Source organism: Rhyacophila brunnea, unplaced genomic scaffold, assembly GCF_057557595.1.
Source record: "Rhyacophila brunnea isolate RB1 unplaced genomic scaffold, BYU_Rbru_1.0 scaffold_21, whole genome shotgun sequence".
In the NCBI taxonomy this organism is placed as follows: Eukaryota; Metazoa; Arthropoda; class Insecta; order Trichoptera; family Rhyacophilidae; genus Rhyacophila; species Rhyacophila brunnea.
In genome coordinates, this window is record NW_028232871.1 from 21,247,151 (window position 1) to 21,267,798 (window position 20,648).

A 20,648-nucleotide genomic window follows, 5' to 3' on the forward strand; every position below is an offset into this window, starting at 1 on the left:
AACAATATTTACGGGACTAAGTTTTAATTTTGTTTCATCTTCAGTATTTTACTGATACAATTTACTGAACATGACATATTAAGTACTTATATTTTTTTTTTATAATAGTTTTAAAAAATCTATCGCTTTATAATTTGGCCTTCTTATCTAATAAGGCTGATAGGTTATCCAGACTCCCACTATGCGTAAAATATCATAGTCATATACATATCATATGATAATTTACGTAACGGAATATGTAGTCTTTAAAGCATGAGTCATTTCATATAATAAAGCAAATAGTGCTAAGATCTCAGGGACAAATCGTGTCAACCTACATACAAAAAAAACTTTAAATTATTCCAAGCCTTTGTTTTCATAATTCGTGGGTCGGGATGTGTAGTCAGGTAAGTCACAAAACAGCAAAAATGAGATATGAATGCCACTATACTAAAAAAAAAAAAATCTTTCGTTTTGTGTAGTCAGGTAAGCCGTACGTCTCACCATTGGCGAGATGCAGTTTCAGTAAAAACATATTTTTTATTTTACGGGGTGTGTACACAGTTAAGTCACATGAGTAGTCAGATAAGTCAACATTTTGAGTGACTTACCTTACTACTCATAGTTGGCTTACATTCAAACGTCATACCTACTCAGTGTTGATTTTGGTGAATCTAACGTATTTTTTAAGATATTTTGAGAAATTTTGAAAAAAAAATAACAGAACCTAAGTAAAATAGTCATATTATAATAAATTATGACTTATATAAATAAGTATGTGTATTATTTGTAAATAATAAAAAAATATACCAAATTTATCGAATTTGATTTATTTAAATCTAAAAACACGTACACAATATCCAAACAAATAATCTTGCTTCTAGGTTCAACCACATACTCCAATAACTTGTATGTTGACAATTCATTGATAGAATAAAAGATCCTGATTTTAATATTCAAGAATTATTACAGTCTAATTTACCAACATTGAAGAACCACGCCCTTCATGCTCAAATAGTGCTTCCACGATTACACATCATAACGATATTTTAACCTGTTACCCTCGTTCTCGATTGAGAAGTAATAATCACCAAAAATGTAACTTAAGGGATGATACAAAGCCTTCAGAAATGATAAAAATGTTGCACGAAATACTGGCAAAAGTTACACAACAAGTACCTACAATGGAAGTTATGAATACGAAAAAAAGTCGTATCAGACAAAGCGAACCAGGAAAACAACATTTTCGCCAAGTAACAGTTCAATATTACTTGACTGTTGAACTGTTACGGAACCCAATTTGTAAAGGTTGTACTCTAAAAACATTAAATGAAAGTCACAATTTTTTTGAATATGTTTTGAGGAAAAAATGTGCGACTACTTCCGGTATACTTATTCAAGATGATGCAAGAGGAAAAATATCTCTAAAAACAAAGATAGCGAAGAAGATAATATATAAATAACAAAGACACATATACTCTCAATTACATCATTATGAGAGTCATTACACTAGAAGGGACTCTCAGAAAATACTTACCGCCACATTTGACAATAACTGTGATGTATTCTCAATATTTGAAGAGTATTAGCTCTAATTCCATCAATATTCATTTATACACAGAAATATTCCATGGCATAAACTTAACATTCAAACGGCCAAATAATGATACTTGCCAAAAATGCGATAAACTTAACGTAATTAAGAATTATTCCACCAACGATGAAGAAAGAAATAAAAATCGTGAGGAATTGAAAGAGCATCATGACGAAGCTGACTGAATATTCAGCTAAAAATTGTGATAAAGAGTACAAATTGTAACATTTGACATACTTACAGCAAAGTTCCCTGGCCTTTTACAAACGACATTTGACAGTGCATGTGATATTAACTGCTAACTTCTACTAACTAGCATGGGATTATTTTGATAATAAAAAGACGAAAGATTTGATAGACTTACTTCCATACATTTCACCGTATTATAGAGAATTTTATAAGTCACTTGAGACATCTGAGATAGTCAGCAATATTTAACCTGATACCATTGAAGAAATCCATACTGAAGTTTAATGATAACGATGAACCTTTATAATATTCAGGTTTGTGTGCCTTTTCACTACTTAAATAACATTAAAGTAAAATAAAAGTTATAAAAATACTACTTTTAAATGTATATAGTAATATTTTGTTCAATAAACCAATGAGAATTATGTATAAAATGTGTGTTTTATTGCTAATATTAGTTGGATTAACATGAAAAAATATCAATATTACTTTGTGCGTAGTAAGGTAAGTCAATCATTTTTTGTGCAATTCCAGTTAAATCAATTCCCTTTTTTTAAAACCAATTAAGTTTTAATGAAACAAAATAGTTAGAATACTTCTAGGACATATAATTGAAAGCCAATTACATGTACTTTTATTTGTTACCCATAAAAAAACATAACTATAATTAGGGGAATGTAGGGAATTTTTTGAACTTTGTTTTTGCTATATCTCAAAATGACAATTTGTGACTTATCTGACTTCACATCCCGACCCACGAATTATATTAGTAGACGATTTGATAGATATGATTACAGTGTATATATATATATTATGTGAATCCTTACTTGGAGACTGAGTGGTATTTGTATATATTAAACCATCTTAAACAATCAAAAAAAATATACACCAAGGACTAAATACATTCGTATTGAATACATTCTAGTTTCACATATAAAATTATATTGTCTTCTTCTTTTCAGCGTCCAAGGCAGCAGTCTCTGGGAGGAGTTCTTCGGCGTGAGGGCAACTGGAGGTGTTTGGCGTTGAGCGCACTGCTCATTGGATGTATTGCTGCGGCGGCCTGGTGTCGCCTGGCACAGGTCCAGCGAGTCATCATCAACTTCTCTGTGTAAGTGTATCTATGTATTTATTTATTTATTCAGAATGAGTAACGTGATCAATTGACTTTCAACTATCATTCAATACTACATAGTTGAACGACAAAAATTGCCATGTGAGAAAGCGGCAGAACAAGATGAGTACCTAGTATACCTCAAGGCCTTCCGCTTACGAGAGTACTCAAAAAAGACGAGACTGAAACTAAAATTACAGCCAGTATCTAGCTAACGTGTATCAATGGCGGCTCGCTCGTGGCAAGGCCTGAATCTCTCAGTTTCAAAACGTTCGCTACTAAACTGAAGAGACGCGACATTCTAGTCTCCCAATGGTGCCAACATCAGTAGATTCGATGAAAAATCATATTTTCGTACCAAAATTAGTAGCAATAAACTGAACTGAACAAGCAATAAGATGTCAAGAAGTCAAAAGTTAAAGATGTGCGAAGCTATTTTTAATTTAAAATTTGTGGCAGAAGTTGAGAAATACGCCTGCCTGTATAAATACAGGCTGCCAGAATATTCCCGCATAAATATAACGGAAAAACTTATAATGAAGTAAGAAAGACAATGGGTTTGACAGTTTGAGGTTATGAGATTATTATTGCGAGTGGATTTCAGTAGCGCCGTGTGCGAAGCATCAGTCATTGTTTATGAGTTCCATCAGCAACCAGTTCGTCGGGTTTTAGTTTCTTCATGAGAAAAAGGCAGTAATAATTAGCTAATACAACACGACACAAACAAAAACTATTACAAAGATAAAAAGTACATTTAAAAATTACAAATAGTTATACAAAATATATTGTCGAGTTAATACAAATTGGTAGAGGTGTTGGATGATTTCGGGCAGAGAAACGATTTCGGCAATTTTCACCATGTTGCCGCTTTCCCAGCAGATAAATATGCAAAGTATTTTTTTATTTCACAAGATAACATTATTATGTAAGTCCCAAAACTGAAAAATGTATATTAATTGTATTTTAAAAGAAAATATCGTAAATGAACCAGGAAAAAATATAATAGAGATGTTTCTACATACATAATAGTTTAGAAGGTAGTTCTATTATTAATAGATTTAATTAGACCATAGAATATATAGAAGGTATAGAGGAAGAAATAGATAGAAGAAAGGGTTGAAATTAATTGGATTATAAAATACGGATGATTAAATATTACGTGATTAATTAACACCATTAAACCCCTTTCTCTGGTATATTTGGTACTATTATTAAAATGAGACAAATTACCCTATCATACCTAGATATAGTATAGCAGCGCTTGAAATTAAGTTTTTTACGAACAGGAACGCTCGATAATTTTCCGAAAATATTAACGTTATTTATCTAATTTTACGTATAATTTATAAAAAAATAAGTGTGTGTAATAAGCCTATATAGATCTTCTTCTTTTTCTTTCAACCATGTCCTATCCTAATAGGATCATATGGGCCTACACAGAGTGAAGGTTTGACAGATTTATTTTTTTTACTAGAAATGTATGTCAGCCACTTGCTCAACCTATTAGGTTCATACTCTGACTCATACACAAATTGAAAAACAATATGTGTACTCATCAGACCCAGGATTCGAACCTGAGACCCACGGCGTTAATGTCCAATGCTTAAGCCGCGCGGCCACCGTGGGTGTAGATCAGACGGTCAAATTATGTTTTTCACGAGACGGAACGATAATCTTTGGGAGCTGAACTCCGGTGCGTTCTGGTCCATTTTGACCCCTGTAGTAGAGACAACAACATTTATGAAATTGAAAAACTTACGGCATACACTAATAGAGGGGAGTTTTAATTTTGGGAAAATACCTACTATGAGATAACCACCAAATATTACCAGATAGGAGTACCACCTGTCAACATTCTCATGTCTTCTCCCTATCTCCCTCTTTCTCAAACGTTTACGTGTATGTTCTGTCTTACTGCTTTTGTTCTGGTATTTTAGATAGAATTGTTAATCTATGAGTTGCTGCATCAGCCTAGCGGAGTCTTTGTACAATCTCCAGACTTTACCGAATACGCTATCACCGAACTTGTTCGATTGTCAAGCAGCGACACTTGGCTGATGATTCTTCCTCATCCGTAATTTTTATATTTTTTTTTATTGATTGTGTTTGTTATCTACGGTTACAGTAGGTGACAGCACCATATTTAATCATAATTACCATTAAATATTTTTAATAACACAGTAATTTCTCGAAACTCTAAACACTCGATATTATATCATAAGCATTTGTCAAACAATTATGAGAGCTTCTTTCACGATCCGATTAAAATAAAGAATTCCTCCGTTTTTTAAATTTACAATAAGTGTTTATACGACGTATAATATGACGTTTAATACGTCTTTTCCCCGTCTCACTCTCTCTTACACATTTTATACGTACATCATTATTATAGATTAATGAGTCGGTTAATAATTTACCGAAATATTTTATATTATGATAGGATACTGAACCATTCTATGAAGACTTCGAGACTGATAATACTTGACAGTATATTTTTATACATTTTGTATGTCATTAATCATTATAAACATATCATATAAGCTTAAAGTTCGATAGCTTTTATAGAAAATTGACGTAGTTGAAGCGACGCCGAGCGAGAGAAAATGATGCAATAGGCTTCATGTAAAAGCAATCGTAAATATGTACTATCGGTAACAACAATAAAATTCACCCTATGCTATTCGTGCGCACTTGAAGAAATCGCAATGTGTGCGAGTTGAAGATTAAAATGTTTCGCTATATTGTCATAAATCGGAGATCTTGAACCAGGGAACTCAGAAATAATGGGAACTGAAATACCTAACGGGTAATGAGAAGCAGGCAACCGATCTCGAGTATGGAAGAATACGGGATAAATTTAAACACGTGTCAAGAATACGTCATACGACGAATACTGACAGCTGCTCTCGGTTTATGCATTAACGCTCATTTAATATTGATGTATTACACACACTATTACACGTCTATAATGCGTAGTTCATTTTCGTAGGACACTCACACATTCAAACCCCTGCGTCAAAATTTACTTTATTGGTATATAACCTATCGAAATTATATTTATATTCTGTTCTGTGTCTTGAACTTATGTGCCTATGTTTATATTATATAATGCATTACTTTTTCAATTGGCCGCACTTTCATGAGTGTTACCTTTCGATAGTACATATACAATACATAGGTAGGTATTTTATATAATATATCAACATTAGATTTAGTTTGAATACCTCCAAGCTATCAACATACTTATAAAATCTAACATGGGGCAGAAATGATGAATGATTTTTTTACATGACGCTATATTAGATTTTAAAATGAGATTTAGGTATTATGAAATATTAGATAACAGTTTACAACTATAACGTTATAACACCTTAGGGATTCATACTCTGTTATCTTAAGTTATAACATTTTCAAACAAGCAGCGTGTATTTTAATATGCAAAAGGTAAAACTTAGGGGCTTCGCACATTCAGAATTCACGCGACCTCAATTTAACCTGAATACAAGATAAGGAAACAAAATTGCTTGTCATAATATCTCGCACACTAAAGCGATTAATACATTTGAAATAAAGCGTCAATAGTCAATATTCTCGCATTTGTCAAATACTCACAACGGACAGAAAAATCAGAAGTAGAGCAAAGATTTCATGTAGGTATTCATTAATTCGAGATACTATCTTTATCCCGTTCAATGAGAAAAATGGTTGTTGTTAAATTGTCATCAGTAAAGTTATCAGAAAAAGTTTTCATCTGTTTTTGATACTCTAAATCTTCTACTCTGCCAAATTAACGATGTCGACAGCTTTAAATATGTAAGTGTACTTATAATGGGATATGGCCAAGGCCTGAACAAAAACGATGCATAAGTGCGAGTGAGAAAGTATTCGGTACCCTTGTAATCTCTGCGACACGCGCTAGAGTAGGATACAAGGTTTACAGACCTGGGAGATGTTTTGCTACGGTGTAGCCGGCAAATCTTCGCTTATCGCATAACTAAGCGTCGATAACCGTGTTGCTAAAATTGCTATTTCTTGTGTTAAACATAAAGTCAGTGGTAAATATTTTTAGTTAATTAAGTAGAAACGATGGTTTTATGTGTTGTATTAAAATATGGTAGCCGTAATGATAAGCAAGAAGGTGGTATTACGTTTCATAGGTAAGTTGATACATGTTCGTGATAATTTATTTGTATATTATTATATATTTTAATATCAGTGACCTAGTGTTTCTTTAAAATAACTTAAATTATGGATATCTTTACCTAATGGTTGCATTTTGACCGCTTAAAAATACTATATAACGTAAAAAAAAATAGAAAATTATATTTCAATTCTGAGTCTAGTGCGAGCATTTTGGGCGAGCACTAGCGAAATGGCCTATGGTATCGAACATTTTTAGACGAATGCGTTCGCTCGCCCACAAACCAAACGCACGGCACGCGGCTTCATTTAGCAATGCAACGGGTGGCGTCTAGATGTATATATAGTCTATGGATATGGCACTTTTCAAAGAGACCTTGCTATCGACAAAGAATTTATTTTAAGAGGGATCACATCAAAATTTGCGATTTCATAAAGTCATCTATTACCCGAATTACGAAGCATACCTACACCTCACGTAATATTAGAATCTTAGAAAGAACCTTTGAGGCAAGATGTCACTGTAATTGTAATAGTTATATATTAATAAAAATTCTAAAAACCGTTGCTATAATAATTGCAGTTATTATTTAAACAATGGTATACATATTTTTATAACACATTGCATTTTATTTGAATCGGACCTAAAATATTTTATGAATCTTTTAATAAATGTTTAGTAAGTTTCAACTAAATTACATAAGTGCATAGTATACAAAATTGATGAGCAGTATCTTGTCATATCGCGTTTATGTGTATGTGCGAGGCCGCTTACAGTGATAAAATATCATAAAATATCACTATTATACTCCTTTTATATGAAAATCTTCTGTTATAAAATATGTTGCGAAGAATTTAGTTATTATACAACAGGGCGTATTATAAAATCAATGTTGTAAAATATTTACACCTATTTTAAAAATTCAGTTTTAGTTTATTGCATTGTAAAGACGACCTAATAATATTATTTATACCAAATACTCATCATATTGTTTTGAACAAAAAATGAATATTAGACACTGGCAAAAGTCACAAACACACATCGAAAAAACAATATATGAATCTCTCAGACTCGGAACTCGAACCAGAGACCCACGACTTATAAGTTAACACTCGTCCATCGCGGGCTTTCTAGTATATCTGTGGGTATATTCTATGCTTATCGACCGCTAAAGTGATAAAGTGATAAATATTATCAAACTTAGGGTAGGTTTGTATCAAAATATTAGCACTTATTGTAACAATTACACGAAGCTGGTTTTTATTGTTGCAATAAGTGCGATATTTTAACAGCAGCAAGATATGTGCTGTTAAAATATCGCACTTATTGCAACAATAAAAACCAGCTTCGTGTAATTATTACAATAAGTGCTAATATTTTGATACAAATCTACCCTAAGTTTGATACTATTTATTAATTTAGTGTTCAATAAGTATAGAATAGACCCACTGGTATAATAATACCAGTGGCGAAGGGTGACTTTTGGAAAGAGGTAGGCTGTGGAGTAACCAAGCTTATCAGATATATTTACGGGAAATAAGAAGATAACCCTACTGATGAATAGGTACACTAAATCGATGAAATTTCAAAATCTCAATTAGTTTGATATAATTAGTTTATAAAGAAGCAATTCGATTGAATTATTTATTTTCCTAAACATTTATAAACGTAACATATGCTCAAAATATATTATCTATCATCTTTGAAAATATCCGTTGTTGTGTATAATATGATCCATAACAATTTATAATTTAACCCGTAAAGCTAGACATTTTAAATATATTTAAAAGACAGACTTAGGTATAAATAACTGATAAATAAAAATCGCGAGATAAATTATTTTACATTTTTAACAACAATCAATATTTAAATGTGATTGAATCCCATAGAAATTATTTTTTAAATGATCTTCTTATTAATTATTTTGAATAAATGTGCGGATGTAAGCGCTAACTAAACAGCCTATTATTTCGAAATAAAAAGCCAGACAGAGACTGGCGTCAGTAGTGTCACGTGACTAAAAACGCATACAAACCACATCTTAAATTCCCATCGAATATTTCATAACATAGTTGAATCCATGCGGCAGTAGTTATGGTTATAAGCCTTACTAATTTATAAAATAAAGCTATGTACTTATGAATTTTGACGATAGATGACTATCAATTATCTTGGATTTTTCAGTGTATTTATTTTTTTTAATTTAAATTATTTGCTTGAAGATCTATTTTTCTTAGTAGGTAGGCTTTAAATATTCCCCTACTATGGAGCTTTCGCCACTGAATAATACACACATAATATTCCCTTGGTATTTCGTATGTGAAGCAAATAGTTGGAACAATGAAAGGGAATACGATTTTTGTCTTTCTGAAAGTTTATTCCGATTATGTTATATATATTTATGTATGTTTTATTTAGTGACAGTGCCTTATATCCACACCCCTTGGGATTCCATGGGAAAATAATATAGAAACCCGTGAAGACACTACATTACCCTTGATGTTTTATTGAGTTAATGTAGCAAAAATAATGCCCCGTCTTTCTCTCCAGACGCATCATGTTTTATTAATAGAGAATTGACGTTGAAAGTAATATGATATTGTAATAATAAAAAATACATTTTATAGTACTTATATTATGCAGTGACCATTGTGATATTCAGATATAATATTACGGTATAAATAATTTTTCGACTTAAACAGAGAAAAGTTTAATTTTATTTATTTCAAAATTCCCGCGTTTTCGGGACAAAGGCGACTAAAAATATGTAAAAATGGATGTATGTAAAGTCTGTTTATGATAAAATTGTTACCATAGCAACGCTTAGAAAATTTCGATGTATGTATAGTTTTAATTCTTAAATTGTTATAATGATAATGCCTATTAATACCACGATGTATGTAAAGTTTGTTTATTCTAAAATCGTTACCATGACAACGCCTAGAAATATTTCGATGTATTTCAAGTATGTTCATTGAAAAATTATTACCACGGCAACGCCTAATAATATTTCGGCGTATGTAAAGTTTGTTTATTCTGAAATTATTACCATGGAAACGCCAAGAAATATTTTAATGTATGTGGAGTTTGTTTATTATAAAATTGTTACCATGGCAACGCCTTTTAAAATTACGATGTATGTAACGTTTGTTTATTATAAATTGTTACTATGGCAACGCTTAGAAATATTTCGATGTATGTCAAGTATGTCTATTGAAAACTTGAAAAATATTTCAATGTATGCCAAGTATATTTATTATAAAATTGTTACCATGGCAACGCCTAGGAATATTTCGATGTTTGTTTCGTTTTTTTTTATTTATTTTACCATATTATTATTAGAAAAGAAAAATTTAATACAATAGATTAAGCAGTCGTCTAGATACAATAAGTCACGTATTTTCGAGCAACTTAATTTGAAGGAGGCAAGAGAACAAGCGTGAAACATGAACCTTAAATTAAAAAGAGGTTCAAAAACTACGAGTAACATTTTTGGGAAATTTTGAAACGCCATTAAGTATATTAGAATAATTAGAACAAGGTGTTTTAATTATTGTTTTCGTATTACTATGGTATGTATCGAAAAGTTTCGTGTGTATGTCCACTTCTTTTACAATTTGATGCCTCCCTCCCTCCATAAATAGTCTTTTTGATAGTTGTAATACTGTTTCATACAAGTTACATAGCGAAACAAAATCAAAATCACTGTGAATTGACATCAAAGGCATCAAACATCTGGCTTCAAACATAATTTCGTTATAAATATTGCGTAAAAATGACAAACTAGCAGTTTTCGCCTCGCGGAACACCTGTCGAGTTACCTGATGATAATACAGTAAGTGGCAGGGTGACACTAGCACGTGTAGAACTTTCCTGCATGGTTATGTTTTATAAACTTTTATTCTACATATTTTCGTGGATATTTATTTATTTACTTATACATTCACTGATTTATTCATTTATTTGTTTGACTTGTTTTCAATCGCTTATAACATCAGACATGATTGTCGTAAAGCAACTAAATTTAGAGGTTTGGTAAAAAAAATCACTGAATGAGGAATCAATATAATAATACATTTAAAATTATATTTATTAATTTTAAAATTGGTGACAGTTTTTATATGTATGTTCAAATAATATTATGTATGTATTTTCCAATAATATAATTATTGACAAATACATAGAGAAATTTGATAAGGAAATACTCAATTATCAATATAAATTCATATATACCCACATGGTCTTTTGATCGGAAAAAAACTTAAAAAAAGTAATAAAATAATATTAAATTCATCTACAGGGGTCATCCATATATGAATTCACACACTATGGTGGGGAGGCAGTATATGTGATAATTTGCAATGACAGGGAGTTGAAGAAACACATCACACTTTTAGAAAGCGGGTAAAAGACTTTATGATCATGGGAATGGGCCGATGGGGGGGGGGTGTTATATATATTCATATTGTGAGATCATTTATATACTACCCCTAAGTACCGGGCAGGTAGTAAATATATTTTGTATTAATTTGGTGTGACATAAATATTCGATTTATATATAAATATTCTTATAGCTGTCTAAGATATTTTATTATTTGTCAATAATTATTTATAATATGTATAGGTTCTACATATTATTATTATTACCAGGTAGTAGTATCTTCTCCTTGTCGCCATATATCTCATAACATATTTACCTGTAGGTATGTTCTGTATTAGTGAACTTGTTCTGGTATTTCAGACTCAATTATTTATCTGTAAGCTGCTGCATCAGCCTGGCGGAGTCTTTGTAGAGTTTCCTGACTTTGCCGAGCACGTCATCGCTGACCGAGTTCATTTGTCAATCGGCGACATTTAGCTGATGTCTCTTCCTCATCAATACGTCATAATGAATCTATTTTTTAATATTTATTGTGTATATTGTCAAAGGTTACAGTAGATTGCAACACTCCATATCATAATTATCCTTAATTCTCTTGGATTACACGCTAATTATATTTCTCGACCATTTAATCACTCGATATGCTATTACAGCACTATAAGCATCTGTCAAACTATTTTGAGAATGTTATTTGTGTTCATTCACGGCCGATTAAAATAAATGTTTCCTGGTTTTTTTTTCAAATTTAGAATATGCGCTTATAGGTGAATGTTTAATTCGTCTTCTCCCTCTTTCGCTCTCTCTTACACGTTTTTATATGTTTTCTCTCATGCGTTACATATAATTCAAGAAAAAAATATTTGTCAATCGGCGACACTTAGCTGATGGCTTTTCCTCATCCATACATTTATTAAATATTGTTTTTTTGCTATCAAATCAGATGATAGTCCATTGTATAACTTTGGTATTAGGACGTATATGATAATTATTGTTGTCAAGAAAATATTGCATTTTATATAATATTAAAAGTTTAGAAACTTTGGTTTAGTTGGTTTGGTGTCAATACTTTTATTCCCATACTTTCATTCAATATTGCGGCCCTAGTTGTAACTGAACGGTAGAATGCAGGCGTACTTTTCTACACAGAACAAATTGTGTTCCCTACTTTTTGTGTACAATAATTAATACTTTCTCACAAGTAGTCCACATTAGGAATAAATATGAAAATCAGTAGCTACTTGTATTAAAAGACTTAAAAAACACATTTTTTTTTCATTTATTCTTTATTATTTAAAACATTATGTAAATATATATCTAGTTACTAATAATTAAAATCGTTCACAACGTGACACTTAGATGTAAAAAGAAGATTTAAAACAAATCATAAAAAAAATACAAAGCAAATCTTAGAAAAAAAATGTTTGAAATAAATTCATACACAACGCATCATAGAAAACATCCACGTCTCTAGGGAGCGCGTTGACCATGCATGCGGCCCTTACTATTGGTTCCACGTGGAAACTGTTTTGATCCAGCAGGTATATTCTTAACGGTTATCACTTTAGCACATTTCCGTTATTTTCATTGTTCCAAATTAACACGCAAGGAATTCCATAATAATTTATCATATTAAAAGAGTGCGACTAAACGGTTATCGGCGGCTATCTCTAATTTGTAATACGGCGAAAATTTAGGTTGGTAGACATGTCGGTCAACTTCGGATAGGTTTGTGCTGCAGAACCCAAGCAGATAAGACCGAACACAAGAGGATAAAGCAGAACCAGCGCCATCTAGTCGGTGAAGATTTTGTATTGACGCGTCAGACATATCAACATAACCTACAATTGTATTAGTCATGTCATTGCGATTGCAGCAAAACAGTCGGTCTTGCATCTCAGTTCTCAATACTATGTAAATTGACGTACTCTGTCTCGTTCTCAAAGTGAGCATGGCCAAAAGAAGAGGTATTAAAAATATCACTTTTTGACAGTACAGACGGTTAACTTTTTTACATAATTAACCGCTAGAATACGTCAAGTGATAAATGTGATATATTTATCTTAATTAGCTCTTTTAGATGTTAAAATAGGACTGTAGAAGAAATTAATCATAGCTGTGACCGTCCAGCAAAAATGCTTTAAGAAGTAACATCTTAGAGCGCTGACATACGGCATCGCACTCTAAAAATAAACTTGTACGAAACTTTATTAGAACTCCAATAGGGATATTCTAACTAGTTAACAAAGTAGCACGTTTTCGTTATTTTTCTTGATCCAAAATAACACCGGATATCACTCGGGGACATTCCATACACAAGTCGTTATCTACAAAAATTGATAACACACGGCACTGCGTCTTACTTAATTCCAATTACATCTGATTATAATCAAATATGACTTATTTAAAATTGAATATGTTGCGGAACTACCCATCTACAGCTCATGGTAAATTTCAAAATCACACCATATCAATTCTCAATATGAAATTGTCGTTTTCTATCTCGCTTTAAAAATATTAACACGCTCCTGAGTGGCCGTGCTAAAAAACATCACGCTATAAAGTTCACACCCCGAGTTAATTAACTGTCTGAATACAATATTATAGCATATGTATCATCTTTTTTATTATTGATTTTGTTGTAAAGCAATATGTTAGAATAGCGCTGCTGCTGTATTTCCACCAAACGATATCAGATAAGACGGTTCCGTGAAAAAGGTTATGGGCTGTAAAGAAACAAAAAGTTGGTATGAATTTATTTTAGCATAATTTTACTAAGTATCCAACGTATTTACATTAAAATTAATAGTTTTGTTTGTTAACCAAAATTGAAATAAATGCATAATAATACAATGCATTAGGTAGCTAACTTCCTAACAAGTGATTCGGCACTGATCTGTTTGAAAGAGTTTCTATTTTATTCAGTCACTCTCTAAAAAGAAGTTTAACCAATATCTCCTTAATTATATATCGATTGCAGTGGCAAAGGATGGAGGTAGGCTGTGGAGATTCGACATAAATTTAATAGTGTACACTAAACTTTGTCAGTCATACTTATTTGTTTCCATTTAACTAATAATACAATTTGAAGATGGTGCTGGTTAGATTTTAAAATTAAATTAAACCCTGCCTAATTAAACCGTAATAGTTTAAGTATGCTATGGGCGATCCGGCAAAAATGACGCACACTTTTTCAGCCATACTTATTTGTTTTCGTTGAATTAATAATACATGTTAAAGATGGTTTTGGTTAGTTTTCCATAATTCATATCATCCAAACCATAATTGATAAAAAATATTATATGAATAAAATATCTAAAATTATGTATGGTTTAATGGCATAATATTAAATATTTTATAGCTGATAAACGAACACTTTTTGACTATTATCTACTATGGCTTAGATTAGGCAGAATTTAATTGAATTTTAAAATCTAACAACACTATTTATACTGCCCTTCTAAGGTAGAAGGCAGTAACTGACTCTCACACACTTTCGAGATAAATGACATAATGTGGTTTTTTTCCAACTTAGTACTGTGAATTAATAAAAAACGGTGATAATTTTTATTAGTAGGATGTTACAATACAAATAAAGTAATAATAAACAAGCAGTAACTGTAATAAATAGGTGCAATTACTGGCTTTTTGCTAAGAAATTTGTATTATTTTAGCAGATGTCCATTTTTTCACAAAGGATTTTAACGGTATTTGAGTGATAATTCTGATTTTAAAGTGAACAGAATATGTGGGAATGGGACGATTTGGCACCGCGAACTGGCCTCCGCCGATTGGCCTCCGGTAATTGGCCGCCGGTACAATCGGACGCCGGCCCAATTGGGCGCCGACCCAATTCGACGCCGACCCAACTGGCCTCCGGGAGATTGGACGCCGCACAGTTGAATTAAATGCGCAAAGGAATAGACGTACGTTACGATTTGTTGGAGTAAATAAGCAAGTCAGTTTAATATGCTTCTATCTTCTCAGTAGGTGTACCTTATACATTTCGCGCTTGACACATTTTTAATATAGATTGAGAAAAATTATTATGCCTGATGATGTTTATTAAAAGAAAATAATTCTTCCCTCGCTAAAACTTAAAGATGTGCATAATCAATTAATTTATTGTCTATACATGGGTACTTATTTATATTTACAACAAATATTTAAAATAATGTTAGATGTTAGAATGAAAATTACATTATATTTCAGCGTTTTATCGACTTAATATTATAATAAAGCTTAAATATGTATATTATTATGCATAAATGCGTATTTTAAGATAGTATGAAATTACAAACAAAGTATTAAGTAAGTTATCTGCTAAGTATAAATGTTTCAGTAGTTTGATTGATAAACTACTTAGGTACTGGGTGCCATACGAAATCCCGAAGGCCGAAATCCCGAATGCTGAAATCCCGAATGCTGAAATCCCGAATGGCCGAAATCCCGAAAAATGAAAAAATACAAACATCAATAATTGCGCAATTTTTGCAAGAGAGACAAAAACCCATTTTTTGTGGAAATATAAAAAATGTAAAATACAAACATCCATAATTGCGCAATCGTGAGCGCAATTTTTGTAAGAGAGACAAATCCCATTTTTTCGGAAAATGGGTTTTTCTGATTGCGCAATTTTTTTCAGGAGAGACCATTTTGTAAAACGAATGGATTTTGTGCATCTTACAAAAATTGCGCAATCCACGATTGCGCAATTATTGATGTTTGTATTTTACATTTTTTTATATTTCCACAAAAAATGGGTTTTTGTGTCTCTTGCAAAAATTGCGCAATTATTGATGTTTGTATTTTTTTTATTTTTCGGGATTTCGGCCTTCGGGATTCCGGCCATTCGGGATTTCAGCGTTCGGGATTTCGATATTCGGGATTTCGGCTTTCGGGATTTAGGCTTTCGGGATTTCGGCCTTCGGGATTTCGTCCGGCACCCAGTATCTAAGTAGTTTATCAATCAAACTACTAAAACATTTATACTTAGCAGATAACTTACTTAATATTTTGTTTGTAATTTCATACTATCTTAAAATACGCATTTATGCATAATAATATACATATTTAAGCTTTATTATAATATTTAGTCGATAAAACACTGAAATATAATGTAATTTTTATTCTAACATCTAACATTATTTTAAATATTTGTTGTAAATATAAATAAGTACCCATGTATAGACAATAAATTAATTGATTATGCACATCTTTAAGTTTTAGCGAGGGAAGAATTATTTTCTTTTAATAAACATCATAAGGCATAATAATTTTTCTCAATCTATATTAAAAATGTGTCAAGCGCGAAATGTATAAAGTACGACTACTGAGAAGATAGAAGCATATTAAATTGACTTGCTTATTTACTCCGACAAATCGTAACGTACGTCTATTCCTTTGCGCATTTAATTCAACTGTGCGGCGTCCAATCTCCCGGAGGCCAGTTGGGTCGGCGTCCAATTGGGCCGGCGTCCGATTGTACCGGCGGCCAATTATCGGAGGCCAATCGGCGGAGGCCAGTTCGCGGTGCCAAATCGTCCTAGACCCGAATATGTAGCTTTCAAAATTACCTAACGGATGGCATTCATAACTCAATTTCACAAATTTTGCGAGTTACTGACTTCTTCCTTGGAAAGGCATTATTCATTGTAGTCTAAGTTCAATGAAAACAAATACGTTTGACTGACAAAGTTTAGTGCTGACTACTTATTGAGATATTGCCGTCTAATAGAATAATATAATAGAATAAAGAAGTACGTGTCGACATCTAGCGCTCGCTCCGCTGAAGCTAGATACCGACTATTGTTTGTACGAGGGTGGGTCAATAAGTCCTTAGAAAAGCCGACAGGTGGCGCGACTAGTACTGTAAGCGGTTTGTTTTCATGCAGCGGCACTACCGATTCAGTATGTTGCGTAGTTTCAATCAGATTGGTCGGGTTGTTGTTTTTTATTTTCGTACATTTAAAAAAAAATTTGCTTGTTTACAGAAATGGAGAAAATTGAGTTTAGAGCTGTTATTAAACATTTTAATATAAAAGGGTTAACAGCAAAGGAAATAAAAAATGAGTTGGATTTAGTTCACGGCATATCTGCTCCTTCACTTGCAACTATTTATAACTGGTTAAATGAATTTAAACGTCGTCGTACATCAACAAAGGATGAACCACGCTCAGGACGTCCTGTAGAGGTGACTACACCAGAAATGATCAATAAAATCCACGATATGGTGTTAAGTGACCGAAGATTAAAGTTGAGTGAGATAATTGAGGTTACAGGGATCTCAAAAGGTAGCGTCATTTCTATTTTACATGACAAATTGGGCATGAAAAAAGTTTCTGCAAGATGGGTGCCGCGTTTGCTCATAGTCGACAATAAACGCAATAGGGTGGTGGCCTCTAAAGCCCTGTTGTCGCTCATGCAACGCAATCCGGATGAATTTTTTCGTCGCTTTGTGACTGTAGATGAAACATGGATACACCACTATACTCCCGAGACGAAAGAACAGTCAAAGCAGTGGATTGCGAAAGGCGAACCATGTCCAAAGAAGGCGAAAACCGTAAAATCAGCTAGTAAGGTTATGGCTACTGTATTTTGGGATGCACGTGGAATTATTTTCGTTGACTATTTGGAAAAAGGAAAAACAATAACAGGGGATTATTATGCATTTTTATTGGACCAGCTAAAAAACGAAATTGAAGAAAAACGGCCTCATTTAAACAGGAAAAAAATCCTCTTTCATCAGGACAATGCCCGTGTTCACACATGTTTACGATCAATGGCTAAAATTGAAGAATTGAAGTTCGAATTGGTCGACCACCCACCGTATTCGCCAGATTTAGCCCCCCAGTGACTTTTTCCTTTTCCCAAACTTAAAAAAATGGCTAAGTGGACAACGTTTTTTTTTCAAATGAAGAAGTCATCGATCGGACAAATGCTTATTTTGAGGACCTTCCGAAAACTTATTTTTCTGACGGTTTAAAAAAAATTGAGAAACGTCTAACCAAGTGTATTGAGCTCCAAGGAGATTATGTTGAGAAATAAAAAAAAATACAAAAATAAAAACTGTTTTAATGCTTTTTTCTAAGGAATTATTGACCCACCCTCGTAAGAAGGAGACAGATTCTTCTTCCCCCTCTTATGCCGCACCTGAGTGTGTAGTTAGTAGTAATAGTTCTTATCGGTTATTTGTAACACGCACATATAAAATGTGATCCTTCTGTATAATAATATAAATGCAGATTAATATAAATAAAGTTAATCGTATAATAAAACTACGTTGCTTATTTACGATCCTCAAAACAATACACAATTCCCAACAAATATACTACTACTGACTACTATTATCTTAACAGCCTGCCTCCATCCTTTGCCATTGATTTACTGTTAAAAGACAAAAAGATTTAACCTACACAAATCGCTAGATTTGTGTTTTAAGTTATTTTAGAGCAATAAAAATAACAGAAACGCGTTACCGTGTTGAGTCTATAGAATTATTTAACTGGTTTTCATCTTGAGTTGTACGATGAAATCCTGTTTGCAAACTAACTGCCATTGTAATGTTCGTTTCACCCACGACGATACCTGATGTATGATTACTACTTGATCCTGAAGATGGATTACCTAATGTGTGCTGTGGATCTGTAGGATCTGTAAAATTATTAAAAAAAAATATATTTTTTTTAAATATGACAGTAGTTTTCTTATAGCGACTACCATCAGAATAAATGTAGTCAAATTTTCCCACGTACAGATTATACTCTCTTTTTTTTAATATTATTCGATATTATTCATTCAATATCTACTGAATTTATTTTGATTGCATTGATCAGAAATGTTAGACAAAAAATAGTTTTTATTAATGTTTTTTTTCTTGTCCGAGCGGCTGACATAATACCGACTGAATCCACTAGAAAATTTTACTGTCGAGAGCAAATAATGACAATCGAGACAAAGAAGAAAATATAATGACAAATATAAATGTTTCGTATTTTAATAATATTATATCAACCGACTCACCTGGTACATTATTTTCGCATGGCATTTTTTCTTTTGGTTTGACACACACAAAAGGATATTTAAAGATACTGGATGTATCGATGAAAGTTCCATCTCCAGCAAGAAGTACGCAATTTACTCTTCCAGCATATTGAGTTGGATTATTTTTTGCCCAATTTCTGTAGGTTCTAGAAAGAGGGGTTCCTGGAATTATATTAGTGGCATAAACTCTTTATAATTTTTATATATTATGTTTTAATGACAAGAGTGACTTAATTGCCTTGCTGTGTCACCACCCAAATGCAAACACAGCTAATTTGCAATACATAAATATAATTTTTTTAATCGTTTTATTCAAAGAATTAGGACTCTCAGTAATTCACAAACATTCATCTACATAACAAATAATTACAACATAAAAAAGAACTTTTTATATATAACGTTTTTAAATTTTCTGTTGAAATCATATTATAAACTTGACTTGACTAGCTTAAACGATCAAAAAAAAAATTGTACTTGATAGAAATAATACTGAAATGTCATATTGATTTCCATAGTAACGCCACGTATATATATTAATATTAATAATTTATGTTGCTAGGACCCACTTAGCAACCAATAATAGTTTTACTTTTTACGGATTTCTTCCGAAATAACTTTTTTATACAAAACAGAATCAATTGAAAATGAAATCAATTCTACTTAAAGATGGCTAAAAGTATTAAAAAATGCATTGGCATCGTGTTCTGATATATTCTAAAAGTTTCAAATGTCTAGCTAGTCGGAAGTTAGTTAAAAGTCGATTGCAAGATTTGTACCGGACAAACAACCACCGGACAAATAAGAATACGAGCTAATAAAAACGTTGTAATAACGCTCTCAGTCGATAATAAAGTACTCTTCACAAAAGACTGACTTATATTAGATTGCAATTCGCCAATACCAAACCAATAAACAATCATTACAAGAGTGTAGTTCTGTGGCTATTAATCAAATGCGTATGCATACAAAAAAAAAACTAAATTCGTAGTTGAGAAAATGGGTTTTTGTTTAAAAGCATTATTTTCCTCTTAAAAAAAATATTGGTGCCCACAATTTTCAGTCCCAATCTCGAACGCGCTTATTGTTCTCCCCATTGTGTATTGTGTGGCCTACAGAAAAAACAATAGCCTAAGAAGAAGAATAAGCTTATATTTCAACTGATCACGGTCTTAAAATCAAACACACAGATTATCCATAGATAATAAATAAT

The 20,648-nt window shown here is 32.1% G+C and overlaps 1 protein-coding gene across 1 annotated transcript in view; it reads left to right on the plus strand.

The window, feature by feature from the left end:
• The first annotated feature begins 2,055 nt into the window (after positions 1–2,055).
• Positions 2,056–20,648, plus strand: part of LOC147070830 (uncharacterized) — a 359,669-nt gene continuing 341,076 nt past the window's right edge. The window contains exons 1-2 of the mRNA XM_085949252.1: positions 2,056–2,076; positions 2,725–2,871. Of these exons, the coding sequence (XP_085805378.1) occupies positions 2,056–2,076; positions 2,725–2,871 (168 nt within the window). The remainder of the gene's footprint in view (positions 2,077–2,724; positions 2,872–20,648) is intronic.